Source organism: Coregonus lavaretus (assembly GCF_964263955.1).
Source record: "Coregonus lavaretus genome assembly, chromosome: 6".
In the NCBI taxonomy this organism is placed as follows: domain Eukaryota; kingdom Metazoa; phylum Chordata; class Actinopteri; order Salmoniformes; family Salmonidae; genus Coregonus; species Coregonus lavaretus.
This window is the reverse complement of record NC_139993.1, coordinates 12,691,961-12,719,021: the sequence shown is the minus strand read 5'-3', so window position 1 is coordinate 12,719,021 and position 27,061 is coordinate 12,691,961. Positions and strand designations below refer to the sequence as shown.

The 27,061-nt window shown below is 40.5% G+C and overlaps 2 protein-coding genes across 2 annotated transcripts in view; one reads left to right on the top strand and one right to left on the bottom strand.

The window, feature by feature from the left end:
- LOC311130368 (uncharacterized protein) overlaps positions 1-4,432 on the bottom strand; it is a 37,847-nt gene extending 33,415 nt beyond the window's left edge. The window contains 2 exon segments of the mRNA XM_084163092.1: positions 3,508-3,577; positions 4,120-4,432. Of these exon segments, the coding sequence (XP_084019218.1) occupies positions 3,508-3,577; positions 4,120-4,356 (307 nt within the window). The 5' untranslated portion in view covers positions 4,357-4,432.
- Positions 4,433-4,812: 380 nt separating this feature from the next.
- The window catches only part of LOC311130478 (calpain-2 catalytic subunit-like), a 32,349-nt gene continuing 10,100 nt past the window's right edge, over positions 4,813-27,061 (top strand). Inside the window, exons 1-15 of the mRNA XM_084163216.1 lie at positions 4,813-5,407; positions 6,476-6,545; positions 9,661-9,779; positions 9,945-10,078; positions 17,651-17,819; positions 18,226-18,309; positions 18,712-18,797; positions 19,075-19,149; positions 19,363-19,523; positions 21,406-21,575; positions 21,988-21,999; positions 23,816-24,027; positions 24,681-24,717; positions 24,885-24,950; positions 25,040-25,097. Coding sequence (XP_084019342.1) covers positions 5,171-5,407; positions 6,476-6,545; positions 9,661-9,779; positions 9,945-10,078; positions 17,651-17,819; positions 18,226-18,309; positions 18,712-18,797; positions 19,075-19,149; positions 19,363-19,523; positions 21,406-21,575; positions 21,988-21,999; positions 23,816-24,027; positions 24,681-24,717; positions 24,885-24,950; positions 25,040-25,097 — 1,690 coding nt within the window. The 5' untranslated portion in view covers positions 4,813-5,170. The remainder of the gene's footprint in view (positions 5,408-6,475; positions 6,546-9,660; positions 9,780-9,944; positions 10,079-17,650; positions 17,820-18,225; positions 18,310-18,711; positions 18,798-19,074; positions 19,150-19,362; positions 19,524-21,405; positions 21,576-21,987; positions 22,000-23,815; positions 24,028-24,680; positions 24,718-24,884; positions 24,951-25,039; positions 25,098-27,061) is intronic.

Sequence of the window (27,061 nt, the reverse complement as noted above, 5' to 3'; positions counted from 1 at the left end):
TGCAGTTGTGACATTTGCAATGGTAGGCTAAACATTAACTGGAGACAAACATTTCTGTAAACTAGCGTCCTATCATAAAGTTTGTTATGAGGACATAGGCCATTAAGTTAAATGTTCAAGTTAAGTCAACTGAGGAAATCAAATTAACAAAACTAGGTAACAAAATATTAGTTATATTATACAGTTTTTCTCAATCACGTGCAAGTGTTTTTTTTCCGGAACTGTGGCCAAACGTACCTATAGCAGAACAACAATGATCAAATGCCCAAATTAATTTGCCAAACTTCTGATCACTTTCTTGTCTTTGTATCTGGATTGCATATCTTAGATGCCCTTTTGCAAAACTATAAATAGAAATGGAATCAGTTAATACAAAATTCGGTAACACTTTTCTTGACACCTAGCGTCATAACACATTATGATACGGTCATAACCATGACATAATATGTCATAACAGCTGACATAACTTGTCATAACCTGTGATAATATGGTGATAACACTGTCATGACCCATTTATTTACACCTGTTGTGACATACACTACCGGTCAAAAGTTTTAGAACACCTACTCATTCAAGGGTTTTTCTTTATTTTTACTATTTTCTACATTGTAGAATAATAGTGAAGACATCAAAACTATGAAATAACACATATGGAATCATGTAGTAACCAAAAAAGTGTTAAACAAATCAAAATATATTTTATATTTGAGATTCTTCAAGTAGCCACCCCTTGCCTTGATGACGCTTTGCACACTCTTGGCATTCTCTCAACCAGTTTTGATGTCTTCACTATTATTCTACAATGTAGAAAATAGTAAAAATAAAGAAAACCCCTTGAATGAGTAGGTATTCTAAAACTTTTGACCGGTAGTGTATATTGCGTTATTCTATGGCTGGTTATGACACCTACATTCAAATGTGTTTTTTCCCTGCCAAGAAGTTTCCTTTTGATTGAAAGTTTGTTTCTTCAATTCTGTGTTGTTGTTGTATTGAATTCTTTAAAGTCATGATTTTAAACTTTATGACACTGTCAAGAAGCAGTATGACCATCCTGTGTCACTTTGCTTGGACTAAGAATATACACTTTATGACACTGTCAAGAAGCATTATGACCATCAGAATCATATAAGCCAGTTAGGCCAAATACATACATGCCCTTATGTCAGTCATCAGTCAAAAAGAGGGTGTCTTGTCCTGTTCCTGAAATCTGCTCCTGCATTCATCAGCAACAGAGAATTGGGGTAGGTACATCTCTGACATCAATGTGTGAGCAATTATAATGATATTTCAATATGGTCAATTTCAGAAAATGTTATATAACATAAAAATAATGGAATGTTTTACCTTGTGATGTAGGGTTTGTGGGTTTTGACACTCTTATGTAGGTGTCATAACCAGCCATAAAATAATGCAATACAGGTCTAAATATATGTGTTATTGTTATGACCATATTACGACAGCTGTTATAACATTTTATGACATGGTTATGACCATATTATAACGTGTTATGACACTAGGTGTCAAGTAGCCATAAAATAATGCAATATATGTCACAACAGGTCTAAATATATGTGTCATGACATTGTTATGACCATATTACGACAGATTATGACAAGTATGTCAGCTGTTATGACATATTATGACATGGTTATGACCGTATCATAACATGTTATGACACTAGGTGCCAAGTAAGGTGTTACCCAATATTCACTGTTAAGTGTTTTGTTCTCCGAATCATCACACGTTTTCATCAGAAGATAAATAAGTCTGAATATGTTCACTGTTTCCAGCCATCATCAGTAAATAATAGTGCACAAAATTCTAAATCACTCCATCAGTTCTATATTTTTACAACATTGCGGACATGCAGAGGTGCAGAGAATAAGGTTGGGTTATTTCTAAGTAACGTTGGGTAAATTCTAAGTCGTCATCTCCAACATTGTGACCTTCCATTACAGCGCTTTGCTTTGGTGTGTGTTGAGGCCTATACATTCATCATATAAGTTGTGTTTCTCCACTGTATTTATATTTCATTGTTGGGGATTGTCTGCTTGGTGATGGAAAGGCTACAAACCTATAATCAGACCAGCCTCCGTATTAAATACATGGAATTGGATCATGATGATACAGATGAATGAATCCTGCACACAATGTGCTTATTTTCCATTTTCTTATTGATTAGAAACAATATTTGATTTGATGTGTATTAATTTATTTGGTAAAGAATACATAAAAGGACAGTAATTGCCCATAATACTGCACCTTGATTGTTGAATTTCCATTTTTGATAATTAAGTGACTGCAAAGAAAATATATTGATGTAATGGGATTTTTTTTAAGACAGACCAACTTTCTGTTTTGTCAGCTTGACTCAAGAGGTATGCATTGTTGTGTTAATCCTTTTGCAGGCAGTCGTTCTCTTGATGATTGTATTTGTGATTGATTAATGTATTTGCTGTTTTGAGAAGGTAACTACATTAAAAAAAATGCATGTTCTGTTTTGCAAAAGGCCACAGTTTATAGTGTACACTCTTTTGAAAATCAACAACATTGTTCCAAAAAACGCTTGTATGCGATTGAGACCATTTTAAATATACAAGTTAATGTAACTTAATATTTCACATCAGCATGGTAACTAAGTTGAAACAGCTAAACAATTTACAGCCTGGTATACATGCTCAGAACATATCAACCTAAAATGAAGCATTATAAATAGGCCTTAAAGATGTCAGTTTACAAAAAACTGGCACACAAATGGCAGTGCCTCTGAATTAATAAAATACTATTCAAACTTCTGCAACCTACTAGTGTCCTGGCTCCTACAAAAGAAAGCTTAGCTGTCATGCATGTTTTCACAGTGGTAGCTTTGAACAAAGAGAAACTAGAATTCTGGTGTGGTTTTACAGAGGCACGCACACAAGTGGTGAGTCAGCCTGTGAAAAACAAAAAAAGTTACAAAACTAGTTACAACAGGGGAAGGCAGACTGTGTATGTGCGTGTGTGCGTGTGCCCACATGCTCATGTGCGTGTGTGTGTCTGTGTGTGGTCTTCACTTCCCACTTGGGCACTGTCTCCTTAAAAGTATATGGTGCCCTTTATTAAACAAGGGACAAACAATGGCCAAGCCCCTTTCTGTGGTATGAGGGTGATATCAAATTTCAGCTGCATTTTTACAAGGCCAAATAAAATGTACCTCTGTGAAGGGCACTTTAATGATCCCTTTTAGATGATTGCCCTTCCTGAATATGTACTAGACAAGGCACAGTTATATGTTTCAGGTGGTTTGTATTATTTATTTGGCAGAAGGCTGGACTCCACGATAAACAGTGCTGGGGAAGGCCATAGAGGGCTTATGCAGTGCATGAAGAATGTAGACGTTTTAAGACATGAGTGTAGGGGCTGTACTAGTCCAATTTGCGTTTTGATGCACTGGGGGCTTTTTCCAAAGGCAGTTTTCCTATAAAAATTGCTTTGCAGTGGAGCCTACAAGAGTGTGAAATAACTTACCTAGAGCTCCTTGACAGATATCTGTTCTGGTGGCTCCTCCAACAATGAACTCTGGACTTGAGCACAACTCCTGAGGATATTATGTCACGTTTAACCATGCATTAACCACAACAGCAGAAAAACAAACAAAGCCTACAGTCTATTCTATGCTTAGGATATCTCATATAAAAGCAAAGGGAAAATTGACAAATCTAGTAAAATTGTCAAATGGTATATTAAGACATTCACAACCTACATAGCATATGAAATATTGTCATGCCGTCGCTAATGCCAAATTCTTTACAATAATTGAAGTGCATAAATCAATGCTTAGCTTGGTTTTATCCTGGCCTCTTGTGGACAATTCTTGTCTCTGCAGCATGAAAAGGCTATTGACGCAGTTGAGTTATTTTTGCGTCAAAAGCCCCTCTACTGAATATTTTAGAAAATACTCGCAGAATAGGCTATAGGCAAAATGATGCACGGGGTAGTTTAAAACGCACGGGGCAACAATACGAACGGAGTAAATATGATGGGAAATAGGAAATCCGTATATGTTATAATGTTTTAAATAAACATTTCTAAATAAACTAAAGCATATAACATTAATGGGTGGATTAAAAATAGACTTACTCCTGGTCTTTTCCATTGCACTGCTTTAGTTTTGTACGAGCTTGGTCCAAGTTCATTAAAGCCCAAAGACTCGGGTGCGGCTGGGAAAGTTGGATCCGAGAATAGCCCTCCTCGACTTAAACATTGCGCCCTAAGCGCTTCAAAATCCTGATTGAGATATTTCACGGCATTGGCATTGGTGCCAAATCCTGCAGCCAATGCCCGCTTTTTGGCTAGGTTAGACGCCATTCCAGACATTTTCAGTGAGATGCTGTATAACTTCGCTATCACCAAAAATGTACAGATGTTTCAGTCCCATGGAAAGTTTTGCTGTGACTCTCCGCCCAAAACTTTTACAGGCGTGGCTTGTCAGAAGCAAATGAATGAGTGTTTTCTCAACATCTCTTACGGAAAAATAAAGTGATCAATCTCCAGACAATGTTCACATCTTTAATTGCACATTAACACATATTTTAAAAATAAATCAACTCAATGCACGTGGATTAACAATTTAGCTCCAAATTCCAAAATGAAACTGCATCAGAGATCTCTACCATTCACTGGGCATTTAACATTAATTGAACGTTCTCTGTAGTGTAGCCAACACTGATAGCCTTTCCATTAACAAAGTCAACTAATAATAGTCTAGGCTAATAGTAACTAGTCTACTTTGCATAAAAGGGGTCCCTTTGAAGGACCATCAATGTCCACACACACACACACACACACACACACACACACACACACACACACACACACACACACACACACACAGCACTCCTCTTTTGCTGTTGTTGTATGTCAGCTACAATTACCCCCTGGGAACTAATACAGGTCATTGAATTGAATGTGTTCCTCAACAATGCTGAGACGTCTTAGGCCAATACCTTTATGGTGCAGGCAGCAGATGCCACACCTCCACCTCTGTCTTTATAGACTGCAGGTGAATTGACTCCACCCCTTCACACCTATCTCCCCAGTCCCAAAAGCCTTTTACTATACACACAGGAGCAATTACAGCACAGTTCACAGTCACACTTCACATACTGCAGCCATCTGAGTTCACAGCACCATGTCCAGTATAGCTAACCACTTGGCCAGGAGGAAAGCTAGGGAGGAAGGTGAAGGCAGCAACGACAACGCCATCCCCTTTAACAAGCAAGACTTCCAGAGCCTGAGGAGAGAGTGTCTGGAGAGCGGGAAACTCTTCAGTGACCCATCCTTCCCTGCTGATTGGAACTCTCTTGGGTACAATGAGTTGGGTCGCTACTCCTCAAAAACCCGGGGCGTGGAGTGGAAAAGACCGACGGTAAGGACTTTGTCTCAGTATAAGGAGGATAGCTGAAGGATATCCTTGTATATCTACAAGGACGTGGCAGGCAATTCACGTCTCACATGATATTAGCCATTTCTGTTTTAGTAGTTTGTTAGATGTGCAGCAACAAAGAGGCACTTATCAATCTGATTCTTGCTTTGGTTCTTGTTGCAATTTCATCAAGATATATGTATCGAGCTCACAACATGTCTTTTGGATTAATAACTTGTTTATGCTTTTGTTTTACTTTGTTTTAGAAGGCCCCATTGTTTTCCTTTCACTTACTTTCTGTGTCCTTATTTAATATTCTGTGTATTGGGATTGTTCAGGATTTGTTCACAAAAATACATGGATGGACAATTTTCTTCCCACAATTGACAGATTAAAATGAAATTGTAAGGTGGAACAATTAACACCCCAACCCTACCTCCTCCCAAATAACTTTTGTGTGTGTTTTGACTCCTGCTGTCCATGTCACCAGGGTAACCTCCTCATGGCTCAAGTTTCTAAGAAGGTGCATTGGGGCATATAGGGGTGGTGGCAGTCATGAAAGGGACTATGTTATGCCCCAATGACTTATTTTCACAGACAGGTGGAATATATTCAGGCATAGATAGGCTTAATTCTGATTTAGTCAATAACAGAACATTTGATTTCTTCATCATTGATTGCCATTGGGTGACATTTCTCCAGTCGGTCTCAAACCTCTTGATTGAAGATTAACCATAGTGCAGAGAATTATTTAGATGTGTTGGAAGGCAAATTAAGTCTTGATAAAAATGTAATTGCAACTTACTGCCTGTATTTGTGCTGGCACCCTGTCTCAAGCATGCAAATTCAATGTACTGTACCTATATTCTGTCACTGTTTTTGCTCTGCCCTTGAAACAAATTACACTCCATACAACTCATTTGGTCTTAATGTAGGGAAACAATTCATGCCTTATATTGTGCATTTTAGCATCATCTGGAGCAAAGTACCAATTGCTTAGTCTTTTTAAATGAACCGAATTCCTCCTATATTCATTCTGTTAGTTAAACAACCTATGCGTTTTCCAAACAGGAGTTGTGCTCAAGCCCTCAGTTCATTGTTGAAGGAGCCACGAGAACTGACGTCTGCCAAGGGGCTTTGGGTGAGTTTGACATCTTATCCCCATACCTATATTGTTCTGTATATTTGCCATAACATGAGATAAAGTGTGATGAGATTATACTTTGATGTTTGAAAATAAATTAGCTTTACATATCCAAACGGCACCTTTACAACACCAATTCCTTCCAGACAATATAGTGCACATCCCAAAGCAGGGTTATTAAGGATGTTATCTCACATTGTGATGTAGTGGTGTTGAAGGAGTCAGGCGCAGGAGGGTAAATCACAGAATAACAGGCTTTAATCCGCAAAAATACAGGGTTACGCAGAAATGCGTCAAACACACTCCAGGGCACAAAACAGGTGCACTGGAAAACACAAGGCACACAGGAAAATACTCCCGTCTAACAAAATACACGAGCTCCACCAAGCTTCACTAACCTTCACAATAAACAATCACCCACAAGGACAAGGGGGCAGAGGGAACACTTATACACAGACTAATTAGGGGATTAGAACCAGGTGTGTGTGATAACGAGACAAGACAATTGTGATGATGATTGGGGCGGCAGTGGTTAGTACTCCGGTGACGACGAACGCCGAAGCCTGCCCGAACAAGGAGAGGAGGCAGCCTCGGCCGAAGTCCTGACACACATACTGTATGCTTATCTGTATTCAACAACAAAGGTGTGTGTCACTGTAGTCATGTAGACAATGGGGATGAAATGGAAGTGGAACAAATTGTGCAAAACCTCTTACTTTTAAAATAGTGTCTATACACTTTTTGTATGTGGTAGGTTCCCACTTTACTTTAGTGTCCCAGAAATGTTCTAATAAATGTACAGTGGGGGAAAAAGTATTTAGTCAGCCACCAATTGTGCAAGTTCTCCCACTTAAAAAGATGAGAGAGAACTGTAATTTTCATCATAGGTACACGTCAACTATGACAGACAAAATGAGAAAAGAAAATCCAGAAAATCACATTGTAGGATTTTTAATGAATTTATTTGCAAATTATGGTGGAAAATAAGTATTTGGTCAATAAAAGTTTCTCAATACTTTGTTATATACCCTTTGTTGGCAATGACACAGGTCAAACGTTTTCTGTAAGTCTTCACAAGGTTTTCACACACTGTTGCTGGTATTTTGGCCCATTCCTCCATGCAGATCTCCTCTAGAGCAGTGATGTTTTGGGGCTGTCGCTGGGCAACAGGGACTTTCAACTCCCTCCAAAGATTTTCTATGGGGTTGAGATCTGGAGACTGGCTAGGCCACTCCAGGACCTTGAAATGCTTCTTACAAAGCCACTCCTTCGTTGCCCGGGCGGTGTGTTTGGGATCATTGTCATGCTGAAAGACCCAGCCACGTTTCATCTTCATTGCCCTTGCTGATGGAAGGAGGTTTTCACTCAAAATCTCACGATACATGGCCCCATTCATTCTTTCCTTTACACGGATCAGTCGTCCTGGTCCCTTTGCAGAAAAACAGCCCCAAAGCATGATGTTTCCACCTCCATGCTTCACAGTAGGTATGGTGTTCTTTGGATGCAACTCAGCATTCTTTGTCCTCCAAACACGACGAGTTGAGTCTTTACCAAAAAGTTCTATTTTGGTTTCATCTGACCATATGACATTCTCCCAATCCTCTTCTGGATCATCCAAATGCACTCTAGCAAACTTCAGACGGGCCTGGACATGTACTGGCTTAAGCAGGGGGACACGTCTGGCACTGCAGGATTTGAGTCCCTGGCGGCGTAGTGTGTTACTGATGGTAGGCTTTGTTACTTTGGTCCCAGCTCTCTGCAGGTCATTCACTAGGTCCCCCCGTGTGGTTCTGGGATTTTTGCTCACCGTTCTTGTGATCATTTTGACCCCATGGGGTGAGATCTTGCGTGGAGCCCCAGATCGAGGGAGATTATCAGTGGTCTTGTATGTCTTCCATTTCCTAATAATTGCTCCCACAGTTGATTTCTTCAAACCAAGCTGCTTACCTATTGCAGATTCAGTCTTCCCAGCCTGGTGCAGGTCTACAATTTTGTTTCTGGTGTCCTTTGACAGCTCTTTGGTCTTGGCCATAGTGGAGTTTGGAGTGTGACTGTTTGAGGTTGTGGACAGGTGTCTTTTATACTGATAACAAGTTCAAACAGGTGCCATTAATACAGGTAACGAGTGGAGGACAGATGAGCCTCTTAAAGAAGAAGTTACAGGTCTGTGAGAGCCAGAAATCTTGCTTGTTTGTAGGTGACCAAATACTTATTTTCCACCATAATTAGCAAATAAATTCATTAAAAATCCTACAATGTGATTTTCTGGATATTTTTCTTCTCAATTTGTCTGTCATAGTTGACGTGTACCTATGATGAAAATTACAGGCCTCTCTCATCTTTTTAAGTAGGAGAACATGCACTGTACATTAATGTATAGGCCTACAGTACACATTAGCGTCATTTGACTACTATGCTGCTACTTTAACAAATGGTACACAAGGTTCGCCCTTTGTAGTAAACACACACCACCCCTAATTTACACAGACATGAAAGACAAGTGTGCAACACTGAGCAAACAAGATTTTATTCACAGCTAGCTACTGATTGGAAATGAAATAGGACACTTATTTGGAGTATAGATTTGACTCAATTTCTATTACCATATAGGGTGCTATACACCCATTCATATAGTCATGAAGAATTACTCATGCTGAGAATGTTTGCTTACTGGTGTGTTGTGTACTCCCTTCGCTTTGGCTGTTACTGTTCATATCTGCAGTCTCAAACAGTTCAGCATTTATGTTTCACTATATTGCACCATGTAATATTAGTATTTCATAATATAATAATAAGGGATACAAAACTACCAGTAATTTACCAAAATCTATGGCAATCTATGGTAATTTTGGTCATTTATACTATACTCTACCAAGCCACAGAGCCATTTCTTGGTAGCACACTAAAGTATTAAAATGCAATGATTTTACTATTATGAAGTGTTTAACAAATTGTTATTCAATAAAGTTGGATTATTACCAAAATAAAAATAAACAAATGAATATCCAGAAGAATCTCAAAGTTCCCTAGAATGATCTAGGTATATAAAGCATTCATAAGAATATGTACACATTTTTTTATTGCTTATACACCCACTGGTGTATGTATACAGGTGACTGTTGGTTGCTGGCAGCCATTGCCTCTCTTACCTTGGACAAAGACATCTTGGCTCGAGTGGTACCCCCTGGGCAGAGCTTTGAGGAGAACTACGCTGGCATCTTTCACTTCCAGGTGAGCAATGTGTTTTTGGTAGTGATGGATGAGGTTGCTCCTAAGTGCTGATTTAAGATCAATTAGTCTTTTTACCTCCTAAAGTGAATTTTCACTCCAAAAGTTTAAATCTGTAAAGGAAGGGGAAGTCATGGTCTACCTCTGCTCGGTTTTCCTTGTTTACAGTTTTGGCAGTATGGACAGTGGGTGGATGTTGTGATTGACGATAGGCTGCCCACAAGAGAGGGGAAACTGCTGTTTGTTCACTCAGCTGAGGGCTCAGAATTCTGGAGCGCCCTGCTGGAGAAGGCCTATGCCAAGTGAGTAAACATCATTCACCCGTCATGGTTGGTAACTGGGGTCCTGTTCAATCAGAACTGATAACCACACAAAAATATGTTTTCTTACAGTTTTTCTGTTGCTGTCAGTCTATGAATATTTTGCAGTCAGATTTTTTTATTTATTCAAATATGCATCCCTGCAATTCAAGAAAAATGTGGCTTTTGATTTATCCCGGAAACCCAGTGACTAGGTTTGATTGAATAGGGCCCAAGGCCTTGAACCTGCACAAAGGGAATAAAACAAAGGACATGGATTTAAATTGAACTGTTCCAAATGAATTGCAGATAATTCGCTATAGTATAATTTTGACCTAACTAGATGGACCATTGTGGTGACCAGCAGAGGCTTTAGTCATAGAGTGACTGCTGAATAAATATTGAAGTGTACCTGTAGCCACCAGCCACCGCCTAAAATGTAAACATATCACCAGATTGCTCCCATCACCTTCTTTACTTACTGTGTTTGTTATGCCAGTCCCTATTATGCTCTAATTTGTATCAATTGTCATATATTTTACAAAACATCCCTGTACAAAAACCTCAACACATATTGCAGTATTTTGGAAACCTTGTTAGCATGGCTTTTGGTTAGCAATATTATTGCTATTATTTTAATATAGTTATTTTAGCTTCTTCTTTATTTTATTATAAAACAATTATTTTTAAAGAATAAAATATTACCAACCCTCATACTACCAACTGGGGTCATTTGACCACAGAGGCATATTTATTATCATAGCTCAAAGGTGGTTTATTCAATTCTTAAACTTTTTCATGACTTTGTCATTCAACTTGTTCTTAATTATAACTTTGGGGTTGTAATGAATACTCAGGGAGAAAAAGGTGTAGATTCACGTGCAGAGCGCGGCAGGTGTTTATTACGCCTTCACAGAAGGCAGGAATCGTGGTCGCAGGCAGGCAATGGTCATACACAGGTAGGCAAACAGACAGGTGAAACAAAACTAGGACTGAAGGCTAAAACTGGTTCTAACAAACGAGCTATAAAAAGGCTTAGTAGAGTCAAAACACACAATACTTTACAAGGCACAAACAGAAAGAACTGAACTAAATAAGGAGCTGATGAGACCAGGTGAGTAACTAACACAGGTGAAATAAATGAACAAAAATGAAAGACAAGGCTACGTTTAAGAACACAAAGAAACAGGGCTACGTACAAGAACAAAGGGTGAACTAAGAAAACAAATACAGAACCTTACAGGGGTCATTTTGACCCCAGCTAAAAACACCTAATTCCGCCTGTAGTATTTGAATCTAGGTTTCTCTGGAGACATAATAAGTTATCCATACCACCAGAGGGTGGAGGGGGACCTGATAGACAGATCACCTGCAGAGATATAGCTCCCCATGTACTCACCTAAGATTGTACTTTTCTATACCACATATCGTATACAAAACCAAATTACCTTATTTTTACTGCATCTACAAATCAATCAATTCAATCAATCAATCAATTTTATTTTATATAGCCCTTCTTACATCAGCTAATATCTCGAAGTGCTGTACAGAAACCCAGCCTAAAACCCCAAACAGCTAGTAATGCAGGTGTAGAAGCACGGTGGCTAGGAAAAACTCCCTAGAAAGGCCAAAACCTAGGAAGAAACCTAGAGAGGAACCAGGCTATGAGGGGTGGCCAGTCCTCTTCTGGCTGTGCCGGGTGGAGATTATAACAGAACCATGCCAAGATGTTCAAAAAATGTTCATAAGTGACAAGCATGGTCAAATAATAATCAGGAATAAATCTCAGTTGGCTTTTCATAGCCGATCATTAAGAGTTGAAAACAGCAGGTCTGGGACAGGTAGGGGTTCCATAACCGCAGGCAGAACAGTTGAAACTGGAATAGCAGCAAGGCCAGGCGGATTGGGGACAGCAAGGAGTCACCACGGCCGGTAGTCCCGACGTATGGTCCTAGGGCTCAGGTCTCTCAGTTGGCTTTTCATAGCCGATCATTAAGAGTTGAAAACAGCAGGTCTGGGACAGGTAGGGGTTTCGTAACCGCAGGCAGAACAGTTGAAACTGGAATAGCAGCAAGGCCAGGCGGACTGGGGACAGCAAGGTGTCATCATGCCCGGTAGTCCTGACGTATGGTCCTAGGGCTCAGGTTCTCAGAGAGAAAGAGAGAACGAGAGAATTAGAGAGAGCATACTTAAATTCACACAGGACACTGGATAAGACAGGAGAAGTACTCCAGGTATAACCAACTAACCCCAGCCCCCCGACACATAAACTACTGCAGCATAAATACTGGAGGCTGAGACAGGAGCGGTCCGGAGACACTGTGGCCCCATCCGAAGAAACCCCCGGACAGGGCCAAACAGGAAGGATATAACCCCACCCACTCTGCCAAAGCACAGCCCCCGCACCACTAGAGGGATATCCTCAACCACCAACTTACAATCCTGAGACAAGGCCGAGTATAGCCCACAGAGGTCTCCACCACAGCACAAACCAAGGGGGGGCGCCAACCCAGACAGGAAGATCACGTCAGTAACTCAACCCACTCAAGTGACGCACCCCTCCTAGGGATGGCATGAAAGAGCACCAGCAAGCCAGTGACTCAGCCCCTGTAACAGGGTTAGAGGCAGAGAACCCCAGTGGAGAGAGGGGAACCGGCCTGGCAGAGACAGCAAGGGCTGTTCGTTGCTCCAGAGCCTTTCCGTTCACCTTCACACTCCTGGGCCAGACTACACTCAATCATATGACCTACTGAAGAGATAAGTCTTCAGTAAAGACTTAAAGGTTGAGACCGAGTCTGCGTCTCTCACATGGGTAGGCAGACTGTTCCATAAAAATGGAGATCTATAGGAGAAAGCCCTGCCTCCCGCTGTTTGCTTAGAAATTCTAGGGACAATTAGGAGGCCTGCGTCTTGTGACCGTAGCGTACGTATTGGTATGTACGGCAGGACCAACTCGGAAAGATAGGTAGGAGCAAGCCCATGTAACGCTTTATAGGTTAACAGTAAAACCTTGAAATCAACCCTTGCCTTAACAGGAAGCCAGTGTAGGGAAGCTAGCACTGGAGTAATATGATCAAATTTCTTGGTTCTAGTCAGGATTCTAGCAGCCGTATTTAGCACTAACTGAAGTTTATTTAGTGCTTTATCCGGGTAGCCGGAAAGTAGAGCATCCGTCCTTGGGTAGGCAGAAGGAGTCTGGAAGGGCATCAAGGAATTTTTGTGTTGTCTGAGAATTTATAGCACGACTTTTGATGCTCCTTGGTTGGGGTCTGAGCAGATTATTTGTTGCGATTGCAAACGTAATAAAATGGTGGTCCGATAGTCCAGGATTTTGTGGAAAAACATTAAGATCTACAACATTTATTCCATGGGACAAACTAGGTCCAGAGTATGACTGTGGCAGTGAGTAGGTCCAGAGACATGTTGGACAAAACCCACTGAGTCGATGATGGCTCCGAAAGACTTTTGGAGTGGGTCTGTGGACTTCTCCATGTGAATATTAAAATCACCAAAAATTAGAATATGATCTGCTATGACTACAAGGTCTGATAGGAATTCAGGAAACTCAGAGAGGAACGCTGTATATGGCCCAGGAGGCCTGTAAACAGTAACTATAAAAAGTGATTGAGTAGGCTGCATAGATTTCATGACTAGAAGCTCAAAAGATGAAAACGCCATTTTTTTTTTTGTAAATTGAAATTTGCTATCGTAAATGTTAGCAACACCTCCGCCTTTGCGGGATGCACGGGGAATATGGTCACTAGTGTAACCAGGAGGTGAGGCCTCATTTAACACAGCAAATTCATCAGGCTTAAGCCATGTTTCAGTCAGGCCAATCACATCAAGATTATGATCAGTGATTAGTTCATTGACTATGACTGCCTTTGAAGTGAGGGATCTAACATTAAGTAACCCTATTTTGAGATGTGAGGTATCACGATCTCTTTCAATAATGGCAGGAATGGAGGAGGTCTTTATCCTAATAAGATTGCTAGGGTGAACACCGCCATGTTTAGTTTTGCCCAACCTAGGTCGAGGCACAGACACAGTCTCAATGGGTATGGCTGAGCTGACTACACTGACTGTGCTATTGGCAGACTCCACTAAGCTGGCAGGTTGGCTAACAGCCTGCTGCCTGGCCTGCACCCTATTTCACTGTGGGGCTAGAGGAGTTAGAGCCCTATCTATGTTGGTAGATAAGAGGAGAGCACCCCTCCAGCTAGGATGGAGTCCGTCACTCCTCAGCAGGTCAGGCTTGATCCTGTTTGTGGGTGAGTCCCAGAAAGAGGGCCAATTATCCACAAATTCTATCTTTTGGGAGGGGCAGAAAACAAATCTGTCGATGGTATACAAAGTCTGCCAATGGTATAAATACTTGAAAGAACTCTAATACAGAACTCAGATATATATATATATATATACAAATATTCCATTCATTTTTTTTGAAGATTTAGGCTTTCTGATAATGTATCAATAATAAAATAATAAACTTTTACACCCCACACCCAGACCTTTTTTTTGTGCCAATAGGGCAACACTGTGCTATAAGGGTACTAAAACATCAAGAAAAATCGGATATTTTCAGAACATTTATTAATTGAAATACTGTATACTAGAAACAAGCACTCTTTCATAAGAAAATACAAGTTGGGCATAAAATAGTATTTCACAGCCTCTCAAACCTGATTCTGGCGTCCATTCTTTATTGCTGTCACTGTCCTCAAGCTCACTATCCTCACTTTCAGATGGTATGATCCTAACATGCTGACCAGACCGCTCGCGTGCGTGCGTGCGTGCGCCATCACGCGTATGTTGATTTTGTCCACCCACACCAGACGCGATCAGGACACGCAGGTTGAAATATCAGGTTAATGTCAAGCCCTGCATTTTTTTTCTCCGAAATCATGGTATGTAGGCCTACATTGAACACCACACATTGGCTGCTATTGTAGGCTGAATGATAGAACAGCTATTTCCGAGTTAAAATGTTATTGGATGCATTTTATCCATTGTTTTTGTTGGTAGGCCACTCTGGTAGGTCTACAATATGATCAAATAGCCGCAGTATCCTACTTGACCACTGTCTGAAACTGTAACTTAAAGCGGGTACAGCCTCAATGTTCACATAATTTTTTACAACGTTCAAGTTTGTGCTCAGCAGACCTCAAATGTGCTCAGTGCCTAATTTCTTTGAGGGAACATTAGTTATAATTGGTTATTACTAGGTATGGCTGTGTACAAAATCAAAATTATCTTATATAATTGCTTAGTTGCAGTCAAAACAGCTCATACAGTGAGGGAAAAAAAGTATTTGATCCCCTGCTGATTTTGTACGTTTGCCCACTGACAAAGACATGATCAGTCTATAATTTTAAAGGTAGGTTTATTTGAACAGTGAGAGACAGAATAACAACAAAAAAATCCAGAAAAACGCATGTCAAAAATGTTATAAATTGATTTGCATTTTAATGAGGGAAATAAGTATTTGACCCCTCTGCAAAACATGACTTAGTACTTGGTGGCAAAACCCTTGTTGGCATTCACAGAGGTCAGACGTTTCTTGTAGTTGTCCACCAGGTTTGCACACATCTCAGAAGGGATTTTGTCCCACTCCTCTTTGCAGATCTTCTCCAAGTCATTAAGGTTTCGAGGCTGACGTTTGGCAACTTGAACCTTCAGCTCCCTCCACAGATTTTCTATGGGATTAAGGTCTGGAGACTGGCTAGGCCACTCCAGGACCTTAATGTGCTTCTTCTTGAGCCACTCCTTTGTTGCCTTGGCCGTGTGTTTTGGGTCATTGTCATGCTGGAATACCCATCCACGACCCATTTTCAATGCCCTGGCTGAGGGAAGGAGGTTCTCACCCAAGATTTGACGGTACATGGCCCCGCCCATCGTCCCTTTGATGCGGTGAAGTTGTCCTGTCCCCTTAGCAGAAAAACACCCCCAAAGCATAATGTTTCCACCTCCATGTTTGACGGTGGGGATGGTGTTCTTGGGGTCATAGGCAGCATTCCTCCTCTTCCAAACACGGCGAGTTGAGTTGATGCCAAAGAGCTCATTCAGATGTTCATTGGCAAACTTCAGACGGCCCTGTATATGTGCTTTCTTGAGCAGGGGGACCTTGCGGGCGCTGCAGGATTTCCGTCCTTCACGGCGTAGTGTGTTACCAATTGTTTTCTTGGTGACTATGGTGCCAGCTGCCTTGAGATCATTGACAAGATCCTCCTGTGTAGTTCTGGGCTGATTCCTCACCATTCTCATGATCATTGTAACTCCACGAGGTGAGATCTTGCAGGAGCCCCAGGCCGAGGGAGATTGACAGGTCTTTTGTGTTTCTTCCATTTGCGAATAATCGCACCAACTGTTGTCACCTTCTCACCAAGCTGCTTGGCAATGGTCTTGTAGCCCATTCCAGCCTTGTGTAGGTCTACAATCTTGTCCCTGACATCCTTGGAGAGCTCTTTGGTCTTGGCCATGGTGGAGAGTTTGGAATCGGATTGATTGATTGCTTCTGTGGACAGGTGTCTTTTATACAGGTAACAAGCTGAGATTAGGAGCACTCCCTTTAAGAGTGTCCTAATCTCAGCTCGTTACCTGTATAAAAGACACCTGGGAGCCAGAAAGCTTTCTGATTGAGAGGGGGTCAAATACTTATTTCCCTCATTAAAATGCTAATCAATTTATAAAAATGTTGACATGCGTTTTTCTGGATTTTTTTGTTGTTATTCTGTCTCTCACTGTTCAAATAAACCTACCATTAAAATTATAGACTGATCATTTATTTTTATTTTTTTGGGGGGGTGTCAAATCAGTGGTCATGGTTTATAATACATCCGTGCATTATCACTTATCTACCTCCAACATATTTGTCTAGCTAGCAAAAAAATTGTACTTCAATCAAATGACTGTAAATCAGTTTTTTTGTACTTATGTGGATTGTACTTTGGAAAAAAGTTGCACATTATTTAAGGGGAAAAATATATATTTTAGTTTGACAGAATATGCAAATGACCTGTACATTTGCTAAAATACCAGTCTGTTTTGTTTATTTTATTTTAGATAACATGATTTACATGTCTTATGATGTTTGATGAGAATTAACTTCATATTTTGCTATGATTGTTGCTTTTTCCAATAGTTTATTCTTGGGGTCAAAATGACCCCAGTTGGTAAACCATGTATGTAAAATATGTTGGTAGTATGAGGGTTAATGCACATAAATGTTAATAATTGCTTATAAAATCTTATTAATCATCTTGGTCTCCTTGGAAGCATAAGGGTTCTATCATGGTTCTCCACCTCACTTTATTTATATGCAAGGGATTTCGTCTCAAGATCCCCAAATTTATCGAGGTCTTAACAAATTGAGCATCTCAAGTTATTTATTTTTTTACCTTCCCTCTTTGCTTTTTCTTTGTGGGTTGTTATCCAATTTAGTTCCAACTGTTTTGTTTGATTTGGTGTTTTCTGACATGATTAAACAAAGATGGATTCTTACTTTGTTTTTTTCAAGAGATGTGTTGATGACACTGTATTTGATTTTGATATAACCAAACATAATTTTCTCTGTAGAGTCAACAGTTCCTACGAGGCCTTGTCTGGGGGCTCCACCTCTGAAGGCTTTGAGGACTTCACTGGGGGCATCGCTGAGACATATATTCTTAGCAAAGCCCCACCATACCTGTTCAAAATCATGAAGAAGGCCCTCGGGCTGGGTTCTCTTTTGGGCTGCTCCATTGATGTAAGGGTGTTTTTGATGAGTCATCTTTAAATACATAATGTTCCAGTTGTACATTACAATAACCAATAAATATAATGCTGCCAAGGTCCTGACGTGTTACTGTACCTTTGGGAGACACCAAAATGCTTTTTAATTGTGAGCAGACTACACCTTGAACCCAGAATCCCAATGTCCATAGTAAGTTTTTTGAATATAGGTGTGATGTCATGACTGTTTTTTAAATTGTCAGACAAAGGAAAGGGTGAAACCCTACCTTAAGATTGGCATGTGTAACTACATATATCTCTTATACATGAAAAGACAAATTATACAATTATACATCTGTTTGGATCTGTCCTACATGAATAAATTGGTGTATGCAGTAACGGAAACCATTTTTGATATGTGGTGTTCTGGGGTACTGTAGATAACAAGTGCGTACGAGACAGAGGCAGTTACTCGTCAGAAGCTGGTGAAGGGGCATGCATACTCAATCACTGCAGCAGAAGAGGTAAGAATAAACCTTTTGTCAATGCATAAAACTATCAAGGAGATGTAAAATAAGTTAATATCATGTGTTCACCCTTTTTAGCAGTTACATTAGTTAAACAGTGCATGTTGAGCATCCAAAAGACTGTTTTGGTAACAGTAAACTTAATGTTGTCTCTGTGACAATATCATAAAAAAGACTGATATTATTATTAGTAGTATTCTAAGTGACATACTATTATTATTATGTCATATTATGACACGTGACACATAGATAATTTAAAAAATATGTATTTTAGACAACAGATCATGATGCATGAAGTTAGTCAATGATGTGAGTTTTGCAGCAACCTCTTGGCATCGCGACAGGCAGGTAGCCTCTTGTCAAGCGTAACCGTCTGTCGAATTTTCATATTGAATGAAGGTGCACCTGCATGGGACTCCAGTTGAGCTGGTGAGGATCCGAAACCCCTGGGGTCAGGTGGAGTGGACGGGTGCCTGGAGCGATGAGTGAGTACATAACTAAATTAGTAGCAGTGTTGAGTAACAGTATTGACCATATAACCATTTTGGATGGTTGTGGCACACACACAACAAACAATTATACAACACTTAATTTCATGTATATAAGCTTTAAAAATTGTGATACTGTGTTGACAACAGGCTGCTGGGAGAAGGCTGTTGGTAAGCCTCTAAGAAGGCATCCTTTCTTGGTTGTGAAATTCCCTGATGTTGTAATACCACTTAGGGGAGCCACCTGACAAGCCTAAACTCTCTCTCTCATCAGTTCCAGGGAATGGGATGGAGTACGGCCAGAGGAGAAATCCAAGCTAGACTACTCTGCTGAAGATGGAGAGTTTTGGTGAAACTGTTATTTTTTTTCTATTGGTATTGCACTGTATTAAACACTAAACACTGTATTAAACATTAAACAGCTGTCATAAAACAACTTTGATTGTAACATAAAAAAAAGTGTTTTTCTCCATTCTTGTCTCTTTCAAATGTTATACATAAAATACATATTCCTTTATATTTTATGTGCATGGTACCAACCTACTCCTTGTTCCTTATCCAGGATGGCCTACTCCGATTTCCTGAGGCAGTACTCCAAGCTGGAGATCTGCAACCTGACTCCAGACACACTGGTCAGTGATGAAGTGGGTCGCTGGAACCACTACCAGTTTGAGGGGATGTGGAGGGTAGGTTCTACCGCCGGAGGATGCAGGAACAATGCAGGTACAGTACCTGTCAATCTCTAATAATCTAACATTATATACAGTAGGCCTTAAAACTACTTGTAAAAGATTTTGTGCTGCTTGCCTATTTGCAATAATCTTATCTGCAATAGTCATGGACAGCTGATGAATTACATTATAGTTACCATTATGGTTAGAGCAGTGCTTAATTTGTAAATCGGGAGGTGCCGGAGCAAAAAGTGAGCGCGAGAATGGGTGACCTGGGGAGTTCTGAGGTACCAGAATGCATTACATAAATAAATAAAAATGTGCGTATCATCGCATTTGCGTAGTGGCATAGAGCAGAAGAGTAGCGGCACTTACAGAAGTTGTACACATTGAGAAAAATTTTAGTAACCTAGGGCCCGAGAAAAATGTGGCCTTTTATAAACGCATTTCATGCAATTCTACGTCATTTTACATGACTGGAGACTTCGGCAGAATCTTTTTTAATACCGCACAAATGATCGAAATGGCAGGCTACTTTGACACTGAAACAGAAAATCTGAGATAAATAAAAACGACCTTGTCTTGAATCCATCATAGGCCTATGTGTGTGGAGACAGATATTGTAGGCTACAATATGAAGAGGAAATTATAGTCCTAAAAAGGATTTCCAGTTTCACTGACTCACCCAATGATGAGCAGCTCACTTGCTGGTGATGGCCGATACACTAATGCCAAACGCCTATCTCTCTCTCTTTTTTGTAAAACAATATTTGGAAGTTGATCAAATATTTTGGTAGTATACAGAATAGTCTTCTATTTTCAATAGGAGCCATTTGCTTTACAATCTGTGTTTTCCCTCAATTGTATTTAAAATATTGCGAAAGGCCTGTTTTGTCTGAATGCTGTTTTTTCACTGACAGATTTTCCGCGCGTTCCCAGTCTACAATCTACAGCTAGGCTATAAAAAAAAAAGCTATTGATCCTCTGTGGCTAAATTATAGGCCGTCTCATGGTGTAGTAGGCTATTCTGAATGACTGAATGTATTTCTGAACAGACAGCAGTAATTCTATAACTTTGCCAAATGTATTTCAATTTATCAGGGGTGCTGCAGTTCCTTCAGAACCCTTCGCGCGACGATGATTCTATAAGCAGAAGTGCAACACTGGAAAGATGAGAGTTGCAGGTTCATGTCTATCAGAGCAGAGAGGGATCATAGAAAGTGAATCTCATTCTAGCTATGTGAGAGAAACTGGCGCGCGTTGGTCTCAAACATAGGTTACAATGTTACGCAAACCATAAACCCGGGCCTGCCCAACCCAAATTAACTCTTAGAATATTAGGCCCGGGCTTAAAATCTATTTTTTCACATGACGTTTTTTTGTGGGGGCATGAGAATTAACGAAGATTCAACTCGAATGAACTTTGATCGCTTTCATTAGAATTTTTACATTGCAAAAAGTGAAAATTATTTTTAATGCTACGAGAGGTACGGGATCCGGCCAAATAGGTTCCGGAGAAAACTGTCCTAAACGGAAAGGTGCCGGATTCTGTTCCGGCAGGATCCGTTTCAAATTAAGCACTGTGTTAGAGTAAAAAGTGTATAGTGTTCAGGGAGGGCCAGAGGAGTCTGTCTGTGTGTGTGTTGATTGAGAGAGCGCTGCAGCAGGCAGCTGAGTCACTTGAGTGAGAGGAGAGCAGCACGCGTGCACGTCATGACAAGTAATGTGAGAACCACGAACTAACAGCACTAGCTAGCTAATATGGAGACACTTATTGGATAAATGTGGCAACTCTTCTCTTGCTGCGGAAAAAAATTGAGGTTTTGAGTGGTCATTGAACTGGAAATTTTAGCTAGACCTGCCAACTCTGATAGTGCCTCAATTAGTCACTAATCTTTTTTCAAGAATCTTTTTTCTCACCCATTTCTCTGCAGCCACATTCTGCTCCAACCCCCAGTTTGCCATTAAATTGGATGATGTGGATGATGACCCTCATGATGGCAAGGATGGCTGCACCTTCTTGGTGGGCCTCATGCAAAAAGATGGCCGCAAAGAGAGGAGGTTCGGCCGGGACCTCAACACCATTGGCTTTTCTATATACCAGGTGCAACATCACCACCCCTAGTGAATTTATCCACTTCATCCAGCCAACTGGCCAACCCTCCTCTGGTATGCAGGCTTTTGTTCCATAGTATTTTTAACCAGCAACTATCAGGAAATAACACTGATCACATTTGTTTCACACTTTTACAGTGTTAGTTTCATCAGCTATTGTACAATATGATACAAAACACAGGAAATCTGAATTTCTACGTATCAGCTGCTTATAGATCCTGAATTAGCTGAATCTGGTGTTTTAAATCAGGGCTGGAGCAAAAGCATGCATACCCAGTAGCTCTCCAAGAGGAGAGTTGGCTACCCCTGACTTAACCCATTTTAAAATAAAATGGTCAAATTTCACAGAAAGCTTCTTTGTTAATATTCTGATGTTTGTTTTGTTTTTGTTTGTTTTCCAGGTTCCTGATGAGGTATGTACGGTTCTTAAACACATAGAAGGAAAGAAACTCAAGCATAATTATAGACACAGTGCATTCGGAAAGTATTCAGACCTCTTGACTTTTTCCACATTTTGCTACCTTATTCTAAAATGTATTAAATTAATGTTTTTCCTCATCAATCTACACACAATACCCCATAATGACAAAGCGAAAACAGGTTTTTAGAAATTTTAGCAAAATTATTTTTTTAACAACAGAAATACCTTAGACCCTTTGCTATGAGACTCGAAATTTAGCTCAGGTGCATCCTGTTTCCATTGAACATTCTTGACATGTTTCTACAACTTGATTGGAGTCCACCTGTGGTATATTCAATTGATTGGACTTGATTTGGAAAGGCACACACCTGTCTATATAAGGTCCCACAGTTGACAGTGCATGTCAGAGCAAACACCAAGCCAGGTCGAAGGAATTGTCCGTAGAGCTCCGAGACAGGATTGTGTCGAGGCACAGATCTGGGGAAGGGTACTAAAACATTTCTGCAGCATTGAAGGTCCCCAGGAACACAGTGGCCTCCATCATTCTTAAATGGAAGAAGTTTGGAACCACCAAGACTCTTCCTAGAGCTGGCCGCCCGGCCAAACTGAGCAATTGGGGGAGAAGGGCCTTGGTCAGGGAGGTGACCAAGAACCCGATGGTCACTCTGACTGAGCTCCAGAGTTCCTCTGTGGAGATGGGAGAACCTTCCAGAAGGACAACCATCTCTGCAGCACTCCACCAATCAGGCCTTTATGGTAGAGTGGCCGGACGGAAGCCACTCCTCAGTAAAAGGCACATGACAGCCCGCTTGGAGTTTGCCAAACGGCACCTAAAGGACTCTCAGAACATGAGAAACAAGATTCTCTGGTCTGATGAAACAAAGATTGAACTCTTTGGCCTGAATGCCAAGCGTCACGTCTGGAGGAAACCTGGCACCATCCCTACAGTGAAGCATGGTGGTGGCAGCATCATACTGTGGGGATGTTTTTCAGCGGCAGGGACTGGGAGACTAGTCAGGATCGAGGGAAAGATGAACGGAGCAAAGTACAGAGAGATACTGGATGAAAACCTGCCCCAGAGTGCTGAGGACCTCAGACTGGGGCGACGGTTCACCTTCCAACAGGACAACGACCCTAAGCACACAGCCAAGACAACACAGACGTGTCTTCGGGATAAGTCTCTGAATGTCCTTGAGTGGCCCAGCCAGAGCCCGGACTTGAACCCGATCGAACATCACTGGAGAGACCTGAAAATAGCTGTGCAGCGACGCTCCCCATCCAACCTGACACAGCTTGAGAGGATCTGCAGAGAAGAATGGGAGAAACTCCCCAAATACAGGTGTGCCAAGCTTGTAGCGTCATACCCAAGAAGACTCGAGGCTGTAATCGCTGCCAAAGGTGCTTCAACAAAGTACTGAGTAAAGGGTTTGAATACTTATGTAAATGTAATATTCCAGTTCCTTATTTTTAATACATTTGCAGAAATTTCTAAAAACCTGTTTTTGCTTTGTCATTATGGGGAATAGTTTGTAGATTGATGAGGGAAAAAAACAATTTAATCCATTTTAGAATAAGGCTGTAACGTAACAACATTTGGAAAAAGTCAAGGGGTCTGAATACTTTCCGAATGCACTGTAAGGCCATTTTCAGGCTGGTCTATTCATATCACATTCTCAACTTATTTTGAGCCAAAATATATTTGAGTACAGTGCCCAATGCACAAAAAGTAAGGTAAGATGTTGTTTGAAACCAATGTATAATGCCACAATGTAGCCTACAGTAAAATGGCCCTCTGTGTTTGATGGCAGTATAAGGGCCGCACCAACATCCACCTGGGCCCAGATGTGCTGCTGAGACAGAGGTCTGTGGCAATGAGCAGCACCTTCATCAACCTGCGGGAGATCTGTGACCGCTTCAAGCTGCCCCCCGGGGAGTATGTAATCATCCCCTCCACGTTTGAGCCGCACAAGAAGGGCAGCTTTGTCATGAGAGTCTTCTCCGAGAAGCGTGCTGCCATCAGGTGGGGCCCGAGTTTATAAAGAGGTTATACAGCCTGCAATAGAGTGGGACTCAAAAAAAAGCGAATGTTGCAATGCTGTAAGGCATGTGAATAGATCCATGTTGTGTGCCATATTGTTTTATTAACATTCTTGGTTTTATGTTTCTAGATGCTGTTGTGAACACGATAAGGTTTTATATAATGTAGGCCTATGTAGCAAATGAGGAGATGTGACACTCACTCCTCAGCCTGAAGTGTCCCCACTTCTGCTGACAAATAGCTATTTTTTGTGCCGTGGCCGGGTAAGACGGTTCAGGAGTGCGGTCACGTGTGTTTGCGTGGCAGAGGTCCTGGGTTCGAGCCTCGGTATGAGCCGAATCAGGAGGAAGTGGTACTCGCTAAGGAAGCAGCGTGACATTATTTAATAATAATAATAATAATAATATGCCATTTAGCAGACGCTTTTATCCAAAGCGACTTACAGTCATGCGTGCATACATTTTTGTGTATTTTTGTGTATTTACACCTACATGTGTTCGATCATACATTTTCATTCAATTTGAAAATGATGCTTTGCTACCAAGGCACAATGACAAACATATGTAAAATCAGGACATTTAAAAAAAAACGTATGTGTATGTTATATGTATATCTTTGTATGTATTTTGTTGCAGTCCAATGGAAGAGGATATCAGTGTGGAAGTTGAAGAGGTACATCATAGTAATTTATTGTCTTTTGATCTCAACATCTTCTAACACAATATTGTTTTTATGTTTACTGAGTTATTCTTCCAGCTGCAAATTCCAAGTGCAATATGATATTTTAAACAGAGATTTATGAATGATTTTAGATTATTTATTTTTTTTACCCTTTTTAGCATGATATTACAGAGGGTGATGTGGATCCCCACTTCAAACGTCTATTCTCGCAGATTGCTGGAACTGTATGTCTTTCTATATTCTTTTAGTTCTTTATTTACATCAGTCACATAATCTTATTTTCCTTTCTAATATATTCATTTCATATTGACAGGATTCCGAAGTTTCTGCCTTTGAACTTCAACAGATTTTAAACAGAGTGGTCACGCAGAGTAAGTAAAGGATATACATGATGATGCATCATCTGTGATGAGATACAGTGGGTCTAAAGTGCCTTGCACAAGTATTCATCCCCCTTGGCGTTTTTCCTATTTTGTTGCATTACAACCTGTAATTTAATTTGATTTTAATTTGGATTTCATGTAATGGACATACACAAAATAGTCCAAAATGGTGAAGTGAAATGAAAAAAATAACTTCTAAATTCTAAAAGATAAATAACGGAAGTGGTGCAAGCATATGTATTTAACCCCTTTGCTATGAAGCCCCTAAATAAGATCTGGTGCAACCAATTACCTTCAGAAGTCACATAATTAGTTAAAGTCAACCTGTGTGCAATCTAAGTGTCACATGATCTGTCACATGATCTCAGTATACAGTTGAAGTCGGAAGTTTACATACACCTTATCCAAATACATTTAAACTCAGTTTTTCACAATTCCTGACATTTAATCCTAGTAAAAATTCCGTCTTAGGTCAGTTAGGATCACCACTTTATTTTAAGAATGTGAAATGTCAGAATAATAGTAGAGAGAATGATTTATTTCAGCTTTTATTTCTTTCATCACATTCCCAGTGGGTCAGAAGTTTACATACACTCAATTAGTATTTGGTAGCATTGCCTTTAAATTGTTTAACTTAGGTCAAACGTTTCGGGTAGCCTTCCACAAGTTGGGTGAATTTTGGCAAATTCCTCCTGACAGAGCTGGTGTAACTGAGTCAGGTTTGTAGGCCTCCTTGCTCGCACACACTTTTTCAGTTCTGCCCACAAATTTTCTATAGGATTGAGGTCAGGGCTTTGTGATGGCCACTCCAATACCTTGACTTTGTTGTCCTTAAACCATTTTGCCACAACTTTGGAAGTATGCTTGGGGTCATTGTCCATTTGGAAGACCCATTTGCGACCAAGCTTTAACTTCCTGAGTGATGTCTTGAGATGTTGCTTCAATATATCCACATAATTTTCCTTCCTCATGATGCCATCTATTTTGTGAAGTGCACCAGTCCCTTCTGCAGTAAGGCACCCCCACAGCATGATGTTGCCACCCCTGTGCTTCACGGTTGGGATGGTGTTCTTCGGCTGGCAAGCAACCCCCTTTTTCCTCCAAACACAACGATGGTCATTATGGCCAAACAGTTCTATTTTTGCTTAATCAGACTTGAGGACATTTCTCCAAAAAGTACGATCTTTGTCCCAATGTGCAGTTGCAAACCGTAGTCTGGCTTTTTTTATGGCGGTTTTGGATCAGTGGCTTCTTCCTTGCTGAGCCGCCTTTCAGGTTACGTCGATATAGGACTCGTTTTACTGTGGATATAGATACTTTTGTACCTGTTTCCTCCAGCATCTTCACAAGGTCCTTTGCTGTTGTTCTGGGATTTATTTGCACTTTTTGCACCAAAGTACGTTCATCTCTAGGAGACAGAACACGTCTCCTTCCTGAGCGATATGATGGCTGCGTGGTCCCATGGTGTTTATACTTGCGTACTATTGTTTGTACAGATGAACGTGGTACCTTCAGGCGTTTGGAAATTGCTCCCAAGGATGAACCAGACTTGTGGAGGTCTACAATTTCAACACTTGGCTGATTTCTTTTGATTTTCCCATGATGTCAAGCAAAGAGGCACTGAGTTTGAAGATAGCCCTTGAAATACAGCCACAGGTACATCTCCTATTGACTCAAATGATGTCAATTAGCCTATCAGAAGCTTCTAAAGCCATGACATCATTTTCTGTAATTTTCCAAGCTGTTTAAAGGCACAGTCAACTTAGTGTATGTAAACTTCTGACCCACTGGAATTGTGATACAGTGAATTATAAGTGAAATAATCTGTCTGTAAACAATTGTTGGAAAAAGTACATGTGTCATGCACAAAGCAGATGTCTTAACCGACTTGCCAAAACTATAGATTGTTAACAAGAAATTTGTGGAGTGGTTCAAAAACGAGTTTTAATGAC